This window comes from Natator depressus, chromosome 2 (assembly GCF_965152275.1).
Source record: "Natator depressus isolate rNatDep1 chromosome 2, rNatDep2.hap1, whole genome shotgun sequence".
Taxonomy (NCBI): Eukaryota; Metazoa; Chordata; order Testudines; family Cheloniidae; genus Natator; species Natator depressus.
Window position 1 is genome coordinate 56,301,345 of NC_134235.1, and position 17,906 is coordinate 56,319,250.

General features: G+C 40.6%; 1 protein-coding gene across 1 annotated transcript in view; it reads right to left on the bottom strand.

The window, feature by feature from the left end:
• KCNB2 (potassium voltage-gated channel subfamily B member 2) overlaps window positions 1-17,906 on the bottom strand; it is a 303,213-nt gene that overhangs the window by 276,242 nt on the left and 9,065 nt on the right. The window contains exon 2 of the mRNA XM_074944237.1: window positions 8,470-9,154. Within this exon, the coding sequence (XP_074800338.1) occupies window positions 8,470-9,048 (579 nt within the window). The 5' untranslated portion in view covers window positions 9,049-9,154. The remainder of the gene's footprint in view (window positions 1-8,469; window positions 9,155-17,906) is intronic.

Sequence of the window (17,906 nt, forward strand, 5' to 3'; positions counted from 1 at the left end):
CTTCTGCTCTTTTCCCCATCTGTTTTCAATACTTAGATACAACTTTGCTAGGCCTCTGATAGGTACACACTATTGCATTGTTGTGAATTTAAACAAAAACTCCTTTGTTGAAACTGTTATTCTGACAAATAGGTTTGTCTGGTAGGGTCTACATGTGGACTACTGTATCTATAATCAGAACCTCTACCAGTCCCTAAAATGATTCCTGCTTCTTTTATACAAGTCTTGTTGTTGGTCAATAACGTGAAGGGGGCTGTTTGTCAATAACATGAAGATTTTATTGATCTAGCACTAAACTTTCTTCTTAAAGTTCCTTTGCTTCTTAAAACTATTGAAACATATCACACCTAGCATTAGTTCACAGCCTGCATTCTAATGAGATGGAAAGTGAACTATGCACTTTAACTTTAGGGCTAGATTCTGAATTGAGGACCAGAGTCTCAGTTCATGTACATGAGTAATGCTCCCTGGGTTTCAGTAGAATTACACTGATTTACACCAGCTGAGAATCTGGCCTTGTGATTTTCACACATATGGATCACAATTACCAGAATTACCGACGCATAGGAGGAGCAGATTGTGGTCTCCACTCACAGAGGTAGCTCTACTGGGATGCTGTTGTACTTCCAAAGGTATTTTAAAAACAGTGGTGCAAGTCTCACATGCCGGTCCTCAAATGTTTTGGAGAGTTGAGTGCTTCCAGGGCTCAGCAGTAGACATCAGATATTCACATAACTCCCATAAAAAAAAAAAGAGCACTCCTGAGTCCAACGAGTGTCAGGACAAATGTCATTTTCTTGATGGAAGAAGCAACACACAGGAACCTCTTTAGCTGCATAGTCATTTGGAAGCCATCTGCCCTCTTGTGCTGTCACCCATCTTACACACAAATCAGAGAGCCAAATGCAAAAACCAGCACTCAGGAACATTATATGGATTTGTTATGCTCTGAGCCCCAAATCTGCATGTGGAGTACATTCAGCCATATACTCTGTGTAGTTCTTGATCTGTGGTAGATGTAGTATTGATAATCTTCAATTAAAATATCACCTGTGTATAATTCATTGCTATTTGTTAATATAAGTCTTAATGTTACTTAACTGTTTTCAAGCATCATGCCTGAGAGAACACAACCCAATGACAAATGCTTATAAAAATACGCAAGGGGACTGCAGCCTTTTGGGACATGTGACCTTCCTCTTGGTGAAATGAAAGGCATAATACTCTGTTTTTTCCACTGAGGCATGACACAATTTAGGTAACGTGTCAGAGCTGAAAAGCCAGCTTGTGAGATGCCTTGGACTTGACCAAGAGGCATGCCATATTCTGTAGAATGCTACAATCCTAACTGAAAAATAGTGTGATCCATAGGTACAGAGCACTGCTGGGCTATACGTAATTTGTCATTACAACTGTCAGAAATAGAATAAGAAGAATGGTGGCAAATCAAACAATACAGGACTAAATCCTACCCTTAGCAGAGGTGGCTAGTATGGAGTAAGTTTCTTGCTCTTTCATGAAACCAGCACAAGAGGTATCCTGCTTTATAGAACGAGCTGCATCCAATGGTGAATCTGTGTAATCCACTGCACTACAGAAAGCTCCTGTCTGCCTGTTTGAACGGTGAGAGAAAAAGTTCTCTAGGCACTTCCACCCCACTTCCCTTTCCTTGCACAGGAAAATATCACCAGCCAAAGTTTAACACAAAGTATGCAGAACAGATTACCCTGTTCCTTTTTTTCTCTGTATTCCTTTTTTTTTCCCTAATAAAATTCACAATCAAGCCCTTTTCATTTTCCTGTCCAGCAGAAGTATGGTTTTCTTGTGAGAGAGCTAATAAACAAGGACTGGAGAGTCAGTGAAGTCAGTTTTCATTGCTCATGATGTGAAAGATCCTTTTCCCCCGCACATTTAATGAATGGAGATATTCCCTGGTGCGGCTGTTTGAAGTCAGTGATAGATTGTCTGGATTTGGCTCACTGTAACTTTGCCCCAGAATAGCTTTCATACTTGAAACACCAGAGTTACTAAAAAATAACTGTTGATACCCAACAGGTTACTTTCAAAGGACATTATATTTGTGCTATTCCAATATCAGCAGTTAGCAAGTTCTATTTCTCACAAAGAACTTACAGTACCATAGACAACATCACACGCCCTGAAGGAACCCTTATGTAACGGAAGGTATAAAAACTCCTCCAAAGCAGGACAGATCAAATGGTAGCCCTGTTTTTTCCTGATATTTATGCTGATTAAAAAATACTGAATCATTAGTTACATGATACTTCATGTGCAAACTTCAGAAGGTAAATAATCTTTTAATGACCAACTCAGTAGTCAGCATATACAAGCTTTTAAAACAAAATCAATTACCTACTACCAATCCATTGTGTTCTTTGATATGATATATATTGGCATAGCAATAAACTCACTTAGCTTTCAAGACTTTAAAATACTTTAGTTATTAAATTTTAATGACAAGGATAAAATATAATGTCTTTGTTTTACAGTCACATTGGCTGCCATTAAAGATTTGCACAGAAAATGAGATTTCCTTATAAGTGAAGATGGAAAATGTCCTGACTGAAATAAAGGATGAACTGGTGGTAAAATGCCTATAATCCATGAGCATCCATCCAATCTCCCAAACAGATCTGCTGCATCATGGATCTGCTTTGCCATAACTTCATTTTGCAAGTATTATGTCTTAAAGGCAGTGGTACTGGGAATGAGGACAAAAACACAGCATTACCAGTGCATTCAGATAAAGGCATTGGAGTCGATTCTCTAGCCGCTTCATGACAGAATTCCTAATGAACTCAGTGGGAAGTAGAGATCAATAGTAAGTCCATCTATGGATCAGCAATAAAATCAGTTATTAAAACACTCATTTTCAACACAAGCTGGCAGGTATTGAGGTAACCAAACTCTTGTGAAAATTCAGGAATAAATGTTCGTACAGAAGCGATGCCTATCCTTTTAAGAAGGAGGAAGAACCTTACTTCCCTGTCTGCTTCATCCTAGGTCTGTAATTAGACAAGAGAGCATACAGGAACAACACTGCTCTTGAGGACTGGGGGGCAAAAAGAGCCTTAATATAGGGTCTTGTGGATATTGCATTAGTGTTATTAGTGTAACTAGGATGACCTCGAGCGTTATACACCCTAAGCCTAAAATAAAGACAGAAGAAACAAAGACATTTTGACTGGGCTGCACAACTCAAGATGCAAATGTAAAGAAATGTATCTTCTTCCATTCTCATGGTAGCTCTGACATTTGTAATAGAAACATCCGTTTGATAATACACTAGTTTTCTCGCATAACTACTCCCCGTTGCACTGTGTACAACCAGCTAAGCGGCATATATTATTCATTCTTCAGCTCTACACTCTGAAAATCAATAGTGCAGCATTAACGTGGCTTTGTCACTGGGCTAACACTCTGCTTGGCAACCAAGGGGTTAATATATGACTTGCAAAGGAATTTGTATAAATGTTTCATATGACATCCATTTTCATTCCAAAGTCATGGAAAATTAATGGGTGTGATTTTCCCATAGTGCCTGATCAAAAGCCCATTGAATTCAATGTAAAGACTCCCTTTAATTTCAATAGGCTTTGGATCAGACCCATAGGGATTTCATGTTTGATAACTGGCAAAAAAAAACACCCCAAAAGCCAAACTGAGTTCTCAGTGTTTATCCCACACAGTGTAAGAAATGGATTCAACAACAATCTGTTCATGTCAACTGCTAAGGTGCAATGAAATATCTGAATGAGGATGCAGATATTTGTAGATTAAATGAATGTGATATTCTTTTTCATATTTCTTTGAAAGATGGCAAAGTAACAATATGTTTTAGGTTTATGCTGAATGATATTTCCATATGTTTTTCTTGATTTTTCCTTCTAAAAATCCCTTCATTATTTCCCTTACAAAAAGAAACTTCACCTCTGAACAAGAAGGCAGACAAGCTGTCCTTTGCCAAGCTGACACCAATACGGTTCTGATTGGCTTGCAAACAATGTCCTAAGAGTGGTTGAACTAGCCCCTTTTCCCTAGAAATTCAGCAAGTCATCTCAATGACATGTCCAGTCTGGGGGCTTGGCTCAGAAACATATAACTAGATAGCAATGCAACATGCTGTTGTAGTGATACTGGGTCAACAAAGACAACAGTTTTTCAATTTTCCTTCTACAGAGGGAATGAGTTTATCCACTACAGCTTCTTGCCCCTTGTTTCAGGATAAATTAATAATTTGCTGTGTGAATATGTAATTACACTTTAAAACAAAGTGCTGAAATTTGGATTTTTTACCTTAGATGAGGATCATGCCATATATCCTAATATGCTATCCAATCAATAGTATATTGTATTAAGGCACATAATGTATACCAATTTCAGTATATCTTGGTTTTATATGAGGCTAGTTCTTCATTTTCTAATGTTTCATAGATTCCAAGGCCAGAAAGGACCATTCTGATCATCTTGTTTCACCTCCTCTACAACATAGATGAGACAACTCCCCCAAATAATTCCTAGAGCAGATCTTTTAGAAAAACATGCAGTCATAGAAATGTAGGACTGGAAGGGACCTCAATAAATCATCTAATTCAGTCCCCGGCCGTGAGGCCTCAGTATTATCTAGACCAGTGCTTCTCAAGCTATCTGATGTGGGGGACGGGCAACTTTTTTTTCCAATGTGCGCGCAGACCGGCAGCCAATGGCTCGCGAACTGGCACCGGTCCGCGGACCACCACTTTGAGTAGCACTGATCTAGACCAGGTGTTTGTCTAACCTGTTCCTAAAAACCTTTAATGATGGAGATTCCCCAACCTCCATAGGACAATCTTGATTTAAAAATTGTCCGTAATGGAGAATCCACCCTTGGTAAATCATTCCAGTAGTTAATTACTCTCACTGTTAAAAATGTATGCCTTATTTCCAGTCTGAATTTGTCTAGCTTCAACTTACAGCCATTGGATCATGTTATACCTTTCTCTGTTAGACTGAAGAACCCATGATCAAATATGTAGCTACTTATGGAATCTAACCAAGTCACCCATTAACCTTCTCTTTACTAAACTAAATAAATTGAGCTCCTTGAGTCTATTACTATAAACCAGTGGTTCTCAAACTTTTGTACTGGTGACCCTTTTCACATAGTAAGCTTCTGAGTGCGACCCCCTCCCCTTATAAATTAAAAACACTTTTTAATATATTTATAAATATAAATAATATATATATATATGTATAATTTATAATTATAAATGCTGGAGGCAAAGTGGGGTTTCGGGTGGAGGCTGACAGCTCATGACCCCCCATGTAAGAACCTTGCAACACCCTGAGGGGGTCCCAACCCGCAGTTTGAGAACCCCTGCTATAAGCCATCATTCTCGTGGCTCTTCTCTGAACCTTCTCCATTAGGCTAGGCCAGGGGTTCCCAAACTTGGTTCGTGGCTTGTTCAGGGTAAGCCTTTGGTGGGCCGTGAGACGCTTTGTTTAACTGAGCGTCTGCAGGTATGGCTGCTCACAGCTCCCAGTGGCCGCGGTTCACTGTTCCCAACCACTGGGAGCTGCGGGAAGCGGTTGCCTGGCCCGCGCCGCTTCCCACAGCTCCCATTGGCTGGGAACAGTGAACCGCGGCCACTGGGAGATGCGAGCAGCCGTATCTGCAGACGCTGAGGTAAACAAGTGTCTCGCGGCCCACCAGAGGCTTACCCTGAACAAACCATGAACCAAGTTTGGGAACCCCTGGGCTAGGCCCATTGGGACAATTTCTCTCTCGTTTACATTATTCAACCACAACTTCCATGGGAGTAATTGATCAGATTTTGGCCCACTGAATATTTACATATAATGTATTTACAAGCTGAAGACAGTTGAAAGGAAACTTCAACTATATAATATGCTTTAGTTCAAGTTACCAACCAAGAATCACATAAAATGGGCAATAAGTCATATAGAAGGCAATTTAAATTAGGCAAATAGGCTTCACATAGCAGCATACAGACAAGCACATTATGCATTCCATTGCAGCAAAATAGAATAAAACTATATGTTCTGTGAGTCATGTTCAGCCAGATGAGGGAGAAATCAAGAGGTGAAAAATAAACAAATATGAGCCCTAGTAGGTAAAAACAATAAATCACTTTGATTTTCAAAACTTGCCTGGATTGGGTATTAATACTGTGGGTACCACTTTTTTACTTTACCACTAAATCAAATATATTGCCAGGCCCTTCAAAATAGGCCAAACTAGTGGTAAAGTACGGTGTCAATAAACACTTTGTTCAGGGTTTTCAGAAGTGCTCAGCATTTGCCTAATGCTGTTCCCACTCATGTATGCCAATGAGGGTTTTGCTATTGAATTCAATTGGAGCAGAATTAGACTAATGCAGAGTACTGATGAAAAATCCCACATCCTCTGTGTACACACAATTAACCACCAAGCAAAAGAATGATCAAGAGCAAAACCAAACAAAACAATTCTAATAGACTAAAGAAAGGACCTGGGGGTTGACTTTTGCCGTATCTACTCAGCATTAGTGTCTTGCTTTCTAGTTTACAGTATATTTTGGCAGTAGCATGACTCATGGGTATTAAGTACTATGGGCCATAGACTCCTCTCTGACATGAGAAAACAGAGGAGAACCTACAAGAAAACATCCATGCCCTTTCCCCTCTCAAAACTGTAGCAGTATAAAATTATTCTGGCAACAGGCATGGCCAGGGAGCTACAGGTAAGCCAATGATCTCTGAGTTCAAACCCAGCAGGCCTCCGTCATCATGTGCATAGGTAGTGTGGTTCTACGGGGCTTTGACTCTCTCTCCCTCGTTCCCGACCACTGCCAGCAATGCTGGCTATGTTGCTGTGCTGCCATTCTCTCTCCCCTCTACAGGAGCACTCATATTTCTGGTGGTTAGGGGGAGGTCATGCTTACTTAACCGCACTGCAAAGAATATATGCAGCACTGAGGGACTGACTCCAGCCTGTCCAGCAGGCTGCATAGCAGCTGTGTCACAGAAGTGCAGCAGGAAGCCTGATGGCCGCTATACCATACCACTGGATCATACTGTGTAACATGGCTTCCTCAAGATTTTTTTGGTACAGCTTATGCCCATCTGCTTCCCTCTGCTCCTCCTAACGGAGAGGAACATATGGCTCAGAATACTCTACTCTCAGAAGTAGAAAACCCATTTGCATGTATTTTCTAAAACATTCTTTAGAACACCCTTGTTTGTCACTGCCAGCTGTTTACTCTAGTTACAAATCTTTATACACCATGCCTTGACTCCTTAAAGAAAATTTTGTCCAGGCTCAACCCAATAATACAGCCCGTTGTGAAAAATTAAAACAAAACATAATATGCTTTTTAAAATGCCTATTACAAAATAATTATTAACCAATTCATGGAAATGTTGCCATGCTTTAAATTTGTATAAACTCTTCCATATTTTAAAGTTATTAATATAGGACTGACACCCTAGTACCCCACAAGTGAGAGGGCAAAGCATAGCCAGAGTTAAGCAATACGTGTGTACTAAAGCTTTGCGTATAGTTTAAGTGCTATTAATTTAGGGCCAGATTTTGATGGTCTTGTTCATATTGAGTAGTACCTTATGCCATGAATAGTCCCACTGAAGTCAATGGGACTCCTCAAGAGCTTTTTATTGTAAGTAACAGTACCAGAATCTGGCCCTTTCAGTCCAATCCTGCCTTCTTAACACAGGTAAATTTCCCCTTGATATCAGGAGTACATTTGCCTACTTTGCCTGGATAAAGCCAGCAGGATGGGGACATAGTCTAATGAAACAATCTGATTCCTTATCTCTGCATATTCTGTATATTCATATAGAACTCATTCTGGGTTTCAAAGGTTTTTTTTACCAGAGATGATATTGCTATGATATTTGCCAGATAAAAAGCAACCTGCTGGGGGCTGGTACCACTCTCCTGACAGTCAAGCTGATGCCACTTATTAGATGTCCCTAACTGATGAATTGAGAGACAACCATTTTAAACCTATACAATGCCCCTAATGGAAACAGTACGAACACTCTGAAGTTGCAGAAAACATTTCTTTATAATCAAATAAAATGATTTTATGAGCAAGGAATCTACTAATGTTTCATACTTATACTCGTGGAGAACGATCAGACATACATGCAATATACCATTACATGTGTGCGTTTGTGTTTATATACAACAACTCTGAAGATTTATAATTCATATTTATAGTGCTTCAGCCTGATTTAAAGCTTCCTGAAGTCAGTGGGAGGTTTTCCATTGATTTCAATGGGCTTTGGAGTAGACATTTAATCAGTTGTATTCACATGATCACATGTACCCTTGTTTTTTCTCTATATTAAACATTTTTAGTGAAAGTTATTGATGCATTTCAGATAAACAGGTCATGTACTTTTAATTTTCTAGTGCTTTGGTGTTAAGCATGTCATTTACCCTACCTTTGCAGCCACTGATGAGTTGGGTTTCTCTAGCAAGTCCCAGAGCTTCTTCCTTTTATCTGGGCAACAAGTATTATCAAACTCTTCCCCTTCTCTCTCACGCATTGTCTCTGCCTCTCTCCTCAGTTCCTCATTCATTTGTTCTTTCTTCTGATGATACCTTGCCTGGCAGCAAGATTCTAAATATATCTCATCAATCCCCCAGAAATCAAGCTCTTGGCCAAAAGAGAGAGCACACATTTCTTCCATCATGTGTAGCTTCCCTGTCCTGTAGAAATTCAAAATGGAGGTGAAAGCCCCTGGGTGTCGATCAAAGAAATATTCATTCTCATTCAGGTTATAGTCATCACACACTTCCAGCAGAGAATCATGAGTATTGCAGTCTCTGAGCTTTCCTAATCGAGTCCTTGGGAGTCTGTCCAAAGTCCTCCATAGAACTTCATGATTGAGCCCGCCTACATTTATTTTAACTCTCCTTGAGCAAGTTTTGCTCCTAATGATCTCCACAGGTTCTGGTGGGAGGGAAAGGGTAGACCTTGAAGACTTCCTGTTCATCCCTGGTGGAGCGTTCTCTGCCATTCTGAAACGGATCCAGCTGTGAAGCCAAAGTCTTTATGAGAATGAACTTGGAGAATACAAATTTTCGAGCAGGATCCTCTTTAGACAGGTCTCCCCATTCCTGGAGCTAGAAAAGAAAAATAAATGGAATCTTGCAACACACCGCATATTCACACAGCTTTTTTCTTATGTGACTATATACCTCCCTTTCTACACTCTCATGTACATATCAGAATATAATGACAAGCGCAGTAATGTTGCTCACTGAGAAGGGAAGCTCTTTTTTGTGGTGGTAGTAGGAACAATGCCCCAATTTCAATAGTTGGGAATGCCAAGACTATTATCAGAGCTAGTCAGAAAAATTCCAGTGAAACATTTTTTGTGAGAATTTGCCGATTCATCTAAAATCAAAATAGTTTGCCAAGATGGTTCTGATGGAGGGTTTCTGCCTGGTTTCCTGCTAGCTCACCTCACTGACTGGAGAGTCCCAGCTTCCAGGGTCCACAGCTCTGGGGTATTCTGCCAGGCAGACTCCTCTGGGTTCCGTGGCTCCATTCCCTTTTGCAGAGCATTTTGACATTTTGGGGTTTTGCTCTGAATTGGAACAAAGCCAAAATTTCAAAATATCAAAATCCTCCATGAAACGGAAATACCTTTCTCTGCGCAGCTCAAGGTATTATTTGATTTATTACATTACTTCATAGCCCTGCATCTTCTCATTGACCAAGGAAGGTTTGTCATGTAACTAAAAATAGTTCAGCTCCACTGCCATTATAATCGGTCAAGTTTTCTAGTGCTAGAAACTACTGACTGGCTTACAGATGTTTGAACATCATCCCGTGACTCTGTTCTAGCCATTTACATTATATTTTGGCTGCATATTGGAGGAGCAGGCATATATATCACTCTCTATCCTCTCAGAGACCTCTTCTTCTGCACCACTTTGCCTACCTGTTAAGTGGCTGCAGGAACACGATTCCCAATGAATTACAGCATCTTCAGGTTTCTGATAATCCTCAAGCTCATCTTCATTCACTGCCTAATGCTGCAGAATCCTTCATCAAGTGCAGCTGCCCTTCACCCCCAGCTGGAAATGCCAATATCAAACAAGTAGTCCCCACATAATCTGGTACAAGTCTCCCTCAAAGCATAGTTCTCCCTATGTTCACTTGCTCATTTACCAGACACTGTGTTTAGATAAGATGCTGGCTAGTCAAGGGGCAAATAAAACTGACAACCAAGGCTAGACAGACAGGGTCGCAAAAGAACATAACAGATAGACTGACCGACCTCTTATAGGGAAGATGAGAGCTAGCCTTGTTTTCCACCACTGGATAACAAACTTGTCTTCCTACCGGAGGCCTGACCCTTCTTCTGAACTGGACAGGGATGGTGTCCCTAACCTCTGTTTGCCAGAAGCAGGGAACGGGTGACAGGGGATGGATCACTTGATAATTACCTGTTCTGTTCATTCCCTCTGAAGCACCTGGTATTGGCCACTGTCGAAAGACAGGATGCTGGGCTAAATGGACCTTTGGTCTGACCCAGTATGGCTGTTCTTATGTTCTAAATAACTTCAGTTTAATTACAAATGTGAGTAAGAACAAGTCTTTAATCCTGTTTAAAACACAAAATCTAAAGTTAAAAAACCCCCAGAGATTTTATTAAATTTATATTTTTTAAAGATTTCGTTTCTTCCTTCAGCAGGTGGAAGAACTCCAAGACGTCTGGGCCCTATCCTGTGATGTACTGGAACTGCCTGCCTTCAATGCCACGCAATATCAGGGAAAGAGTCTACATCATTTCAGCTAATATTTCACCTCATAAAAACATGTATTTATATTTGTATGCATGTATAAAAAGACACACAAGATTACATTTTTATTCTAAATGTAGAACTTACTGTCAAAAACAAATATCTTAGTAGCTGAAATCATTTAAAAGTCAAAAGGATTCTGCCGTTTCACATTCCACACTGCACAATGAAACTCCCTCCTGATCTCCTAGAGTAAATGCACAGAGGAGGCAACCCAAAGCTGCTCAGTGCCTATTTACACGAGGGCTTAAGCCTATAACATTTACCTTCATTCATGAAAAAGACACCTGATAACTTCACTTGAGGAGATAAATGTCATATCAAATCAAAGCCCTCAGGCTGGATGTTTCCACTCTGTGCATCTCTCTTTTTTTCCACTGGGCCAGCTCCTGTCTCCTCACCCACCTCACTGCAGCCCTAAATGTAGCAGAACTGCCATGATAATATTGTGCAGCATGGGGGACCAGCTGCAGATATGCAGCACAGGGCGGGACTTCTACACCCTGCAATCTGCACCCTGTGGTGGCTCTCTGCACAGTACCAAAACGGGATATTGGGACTGAGAGGGGTAAGAGTTGTGCACTCAGAACTACACAATCCACTCATGCAAGTCTCCACATTGCAGACAAACAGCAGCTACCGGGTGCTCCTCACCTTGAGAAAGGATTCTGTACTGAACTACCCCCCGGAGAGATTCTCTGTGCATGGCCTGTTCACTTAGGTTTTGTCCAGGGGTCAAGGATGTATTTATCTATTATTTAACATAGAGATGGAGATAAATAGATATTTACCAACTGCAATAACATACATGAATATTTATCCTCACAGAAAGCTTATGAAAAAATCCTTTAGAACTTAATAGACAATGTTAACTTCTGTATAGGTCTCTCAGACAGTCCTATAGAATTTAACAGGAAACTTTATCCCTGCTATAGATTTAAAAAAAGACTTAGAGAGGTTATGGTATTCTTTATTAAATTCAATCAATTGGTTTTTAGAGTCATTTCTATAGAAGTCCATTGGTTTAATCTCTATTAAACTCTAGAGAACTTAGGGAAATTGTGTAGCCCTTTCCTTTCCTTTATTTTTGTTAAACTGTACTTCCTAGTTTTAGCAACTTTAAGTAAAACTCACTAGAAATCAGTCAGTCAACTTATATGGTTAGGCTAACCATACCCTTATTAGCTTTTGAGATAAAATTACTTTTTTAAAAAAAGAAAAAGCAAGAACACATTTGTTTCACTATTTGTGCATCACAACTGTGCCATGGCATTGTTAAACGATGCAAAATTATACTGCCACTAGCATTGGGCCAAAGCTGACAAAACAAAACATTTTTTATTATGACACAATGATTACTGGTTGAATCTCCAAGTTTCAGGAAATATTTATTTATCAAGAATTTCTAAAATAGCAGCAATGGGTTTGATTCTGCTCACAGTGAAGTCAATGGTAAAAGTCCTGTTAACTTCAGTGTTCAGAAGAATGGGTCCGATATATTATAGAATAAACTCAAGCATTGCTATTGCACATAATAGCATGTCACAATGTGCAGCGTTGTGAAAAGATGAAAAGTAAAACCTCTTCAAAAATCAAAGAATCATTTCTAATTTGTGTCCTTTATATTGCTGTACATTGCATGCTGCACAACGCATGCAAGTAACAGCTTTTAAAAAATGTTTAAAAAGTATTTTGAGCCTGTGTTATATAAGCCTCTTCATGCTTTTTTCTTGTTTTTTGTTTTCAGAAAACGTTATAAAAATCTCTATTACTGTGAAACTGTTTACAGAGGGTAGAAGAGAGTGTTTGCATCTCTTTCTGTGTACCACACAGATGTAATCAATAGTCTTCACTTCAAGAGAGTAACATTTTCACCTTATAACCCACATAATAAAACACATACAAAATAACCACAAATTTTTGAGCATAAGTTAGGAAACAGAAGTGCACAATCAGGGTTACCTTTACAATTCTTTAAATAGCTTTAAATAAACTTGGCTACCTCCAACCAAACTCTTTGGATATTGCAAGTTTAAATTATTTTACAGCCTGAAAAGGATTTTAATATTTGTCTTTAGCATTTAGTTTACTGGTTTGAGTCTTATAGGTTGGTGTAATTACAAAACACTGCTCTTGGGGCGGAGAGTAAAAAGTGTGATTACATCCTTAGCATCCTATTGCAATAGTAGAGAAAGACACAATAATAAATACAATACAAGCAGCTTTCGATAGAATATATTTTTCTTCCTTACAGTGTGCATGTATGTGTGTGCACATATTACATCAAAAAACCTAACTTCACTATAGTCAAACAATGGTAAGATTGCAAACTCACTCAAAAGTTAGGCAATGTTTGTGCAAGCGTTCATTCAGCCCCCTTGCAGCTTTTAATTCCATAATCATGATAGGGGGTGTGGGGGTGTTCCCAAAGAAGCCCTGCCTCATTCAGTGAATGGGCAGTTATTTAATATTTCTTTTCATCTCATTCAGTGTTTGGTCCCTGGCATTTTTTAATATACACCATTCAAACCATGTCCTAACTATAAAATTATTAATTTCCCCATGGGCATTTCGGTGGTCCTCTCACTATAGTATCTAAGTGCTTTACAAACATCAGTGAATGTATTTTCACAACACCCCTGTGAGGGGCAGGTGTGGTATTACCCCATTTTACGCTTGGGGAACTGAGGCCCAGAAAGATTAAGGTCAAAACTTTGGGCGCTCAACTTGAGACACTGAGGGTACATCTACCCTGCAACAAACAAACAAAATAACCCGCAGCAGTGAGTCTCAGAGCCTGGGTCAATTAACTTGGGTTCACACATTTTGTGCTACAGGGCTAAACATAGCAGTATAGCTATACCAACTCAAGCTGGAGTGGGTCTCAGAGCCCAGGCTCCAGGCCCAGCAGAACATCTGCACTGCTATTTTTAGCACCGTTGTGCAAGCCTGAGTCAGCTGACCAGGCCTCTGAGACTTGCTGCCGGGGTTTTTTTTTGCAGTGTAGACATATTATTAGAGCTTGGCTTTTCGGAATACTTAGCACTATTTAGCACTTTATATGTTCAAAGCACAGCTCCAATCAACTTGAGTTGCAGTCATGAGTGGCTAGCTTCACATAGGGACACTAGCAAAACCAATCCAATTCCTCTGGAGACCAGATCAACTCCCTTAACCATCAGACCACCATTCTCTTCTCGCAGTCCCCTGCCTCATTCCATACATACCTTCCAACTTCTGCAGCAAATCAAATGGGACACCTACAGACAACAGTCTCCTTCACTACACAACCCTGGTTCATCCCCCCAAGCTGGTCTGAATGGGGCAGGAGGCCTGTGCATAAAACAGCATATGATCGTGTAATTGAAGGCTGTGTCATCATCTGCCTATGGAGAAGGGGGAATGAATTAAGGGTGCACAGCCAACCTTAATTCTGGCATTTCCTAACTTTTAAGTGCCTGACTTTGTAACCTGAACGTTCCATTTTTAGATATATTTTTCTAATTTAAAAACAAAAAAACCAAATCTCAACTAACACAATTTCTATCATGTGGAACAATACTGATCCAAGGTGGTCAAGAGCTGGGTTCAGACCTCTATATCCACATCGCACATCTCTAACAGAGTAAGTGGCAGCAATAGTAGGCCATTATCCTCTACGTGGAAAAGCCACTAGAGAGGAAAAAAACACGCACATTGCAGTGGGTTTCAGAGCTGTTCGCTGACAGCGGAGGAGACACAGGGTTCAATTCCAATTTCTGGAGTGGAGTGTTGTCTATTGGTTATATTCCTTCTGCTTCTGTGCCCCAAGCCTGTCTCTGTCTCCCACTGCTACCCAGCTCCTAGCCCAGCTCTCTCCCCTCTACTCCTAGCCCCTATTTGCCTCTGCTCCTATCAATCCCACTACTGTCGCTCCTCCCTCCCTCCCTTTTCTGCACCTGTGTATCGTCCAGCTGCCTCCCACATCTCTTCTCCTACCTTCCCTCTAGCTCCTGAAAACCTTCCCTTCCATTTCTCACTCCTCTGCAGTCTAATCAAGCAGCTTCCTCCTCCACACGATGCCTGGAAACCAGAAAGAAGAGCACTGAGAACTCAGGAGAGACTATCTCCCTTCTCTCAGCTCTGGTGCCACAGCAGTCCCCCGCTACCAGAAGGAGCAATTCAGGGAAAGTCTTATGTAACCCACATGCTTTATACTGCAGCATTTGACTTTGTTTGGCCCAGAGAAAGGGAGAGAAACAGTGTGGAGGAGACATGGATTTTAGTTGGAATACTCTAACTCTGCACATGTGCAGGGCAAAGCAACTCAACTACAGGGTCCCAAAACATCCAGAAGTAGGGTGTGGCAGTTACTAGACATGCTAAGTAGCTGTTTCTGAAACAGTGAAGGAAGGTTTCGTTGTGGGAAAGGAGACTTGAAGTCCCATGCATAGTCACTAGTTGAAAGCTGAGCCAATCAGAGCTTAGGGAGAAAAAGTTATAAATAGATGAGTTAAAGACAGACAGCCCTGTGGGTTCAGCAGGTGGTCCACACAGGACCAAGAGATGTGTCAGCTGTGTAGGCTGGGTCCCCATATCTGTACCACTTTGGATACACACTATGGTCGTCTGTTTCACCAGCAACTGAGGACCAATAAACCATTAACCCAAGGGCAGGAATGTTGCTAGCTGTGGAGACCTCAGACTGTTTGTTTGCTGAAAGGCTTCTGAATGAGATGCTGACTTTCTCCTCAAGCTGTGAAAAGTCCAGGTGATACACACTGCATACGAAGGCCACACTATAAAGACTGATGAATCATCTCTGAAAAAAGATCATATGGGAATGTGTTTGTGTCTGTGTGCGCTAAAAAGTATAAAATGTTTTGTTGAAACCATATATTTAAATATATGTGAGAGCAACAAAGTGGGGAAGTCTGTATGAGAAACACAGTAGATTTTACTATTTCATGGTTTTTGCTGAAAAGTTATTCATATTCCATATAGTATTTACAATGTTTTACACTTCTTACATTGCTTTCTATGTCCACTCAAAGGTGGTTTCACTAAGAAAGTGCATGGTACTCTCTCTTTGAGGTGGACTGGAAACTATTAACTAGAGCAGGCTTGGATTTTTTTGACAAAACATTTTTTCATGGGAAAAGGCCAATTTGTCAAAACCAAAACTGTTTGTGGAAAAGGGTCGTTTCAACAAATTTCTAGTTCTGAAAATTGTTTGAAAAAAGGTGTTTTGAAACTGTAGAGATGTCCCATTTCAACAATTTTCAAACAAAAAGTTCTGGTTTGGGGTCAAAACAAGATTTTTGTTTTGAAATTTAAGGTGATTTATAGTAAAAAATGTAAAAGGTCAGTATCAAACCAAAATGTTTTGACTGACCTGTTCTGACTTTGTTCAGTTCACAAAAATTTGAGATTTTGACTTTTTGTCTCTGTCACAGAGCTTAGCAAGCACCCCCTCTTGGCCTTTCACTATGATGGCCATGAGGGGAATCCAAGCTTCTGTACTCTGATGCCCTGGGGTGTGCTAAGCTTCTGAAGCTTCAACAGACTGACATACGGGTTCCTCCTTTGGCCTCTCTGGAATATTGCCTGGGCACTGACTCTCAGTCTGTTACCCTTTCTCCTCAGCCCAACTGGCCTAGGCCTTCAGGACCAGTGTTGATCCCCAAGGTACCCTAGTTACTTAAACACACCCCTGTCCCAGAACTCTGTCCAAAAGGTGTGAAGCTTCTGGTTTACAATGTAACTCTCAGGGGCATGCAACAGTTATGGAGCAGTTAACACAGAGAGCCACTTTTCTCAGAGTCTCCACATTTATTTGATCATACAAAGCACAGGAGAGTACAGATCATACAAGACAATAAACATTCAATGCATGTCCCTGCCTCGTGGCATTCTTTGGGCTGGGGTCCAAGACCCTTGGGTTGTCCAGAGTCCTTGGGGCCATTTGGACTCAGGAAAGCATGCAGGTCCCCTTATCCCATGAGGCTGCTACATGCTGGATGACCTCTCCCTCCTGGAGTCCCTCACCCACCTTTCTCTCTCTAGTGCCACATTTCCTCTTCCTCCCCCCTCCCACACCCCATTCCTCTTTTGTTCTATCCTGGTAAGTTTCTACTGTACCTACCTTCTCCTCTCCTTTCAGGGGGAGTTCAGCTAACTTTTGGATTTCTAGGGATCCAGCTAACTCTTTTGTTCCCAGATGTTTGAGTTGTGATAGCGTTGTTAAAGTCCTAAACAGCTTCTATTTGTATCTTTCTGGTGCAAAGCTGCTGCAAGACCTGTGAGCAATGATGGATCCACATTTGCACAGGTGTTCATGATACAGCAGTTTTTCATATGACAATATCACAATATCAATCAGAACTAATAAGTTGTACAGACAGAGCCGCAGTTTATCACAGTCCCAGTGTGGGAACAGGAAAGATTTTCATACAATAACCCTGAGGTTTAACTCTGAAAAGAGAGTTCTGTACCTGGCCTCTAAGTACAGGAACAGAAAGAAGGGGAATGTAATAAACTTGTAGATAATATTGCCTCAACATCCCCCTACCCTTTTACACCTGCTCAGCCCATGGTACACCTGCTCAGCCCATGGATGGATCATGTTTAGTACAAACTAACAAACTTCTACTGAGCGTGTGCAAACTGAGATTCTTCAGAGGAATAGAACTAAGATATTTTGGGGATATTTTGGGAAACAGTTTCATGGGGACAGCAAAAGACAAATCCCTGATATGAAGCTGACCCTCCAGCCCCCCCCCCCCCCACACACACACACACATTTCAAGTTCCTTGTCCAAATCATGGAGGTGCAATGAGCTTCTCAATGAAATACTTGCAAGATTTTTTATTTTTTTTAAAGCATGGGCAAATAGTATTTTTTCCCCCTAATTTCATCTCTGAAGTTGCTGAACTCTTTTAGCTGAAACTTAAAAAAAAAAGAAAGAAAGAAATCAACCTGAGGCAGACACCCAGCATGGAAAATTCCAGCCCAAACAGCTAAAGTTCGACAAAATTATAAGCAACTGAAAGATCTGATAATGGAAAGTGTTGGGCAACCTTA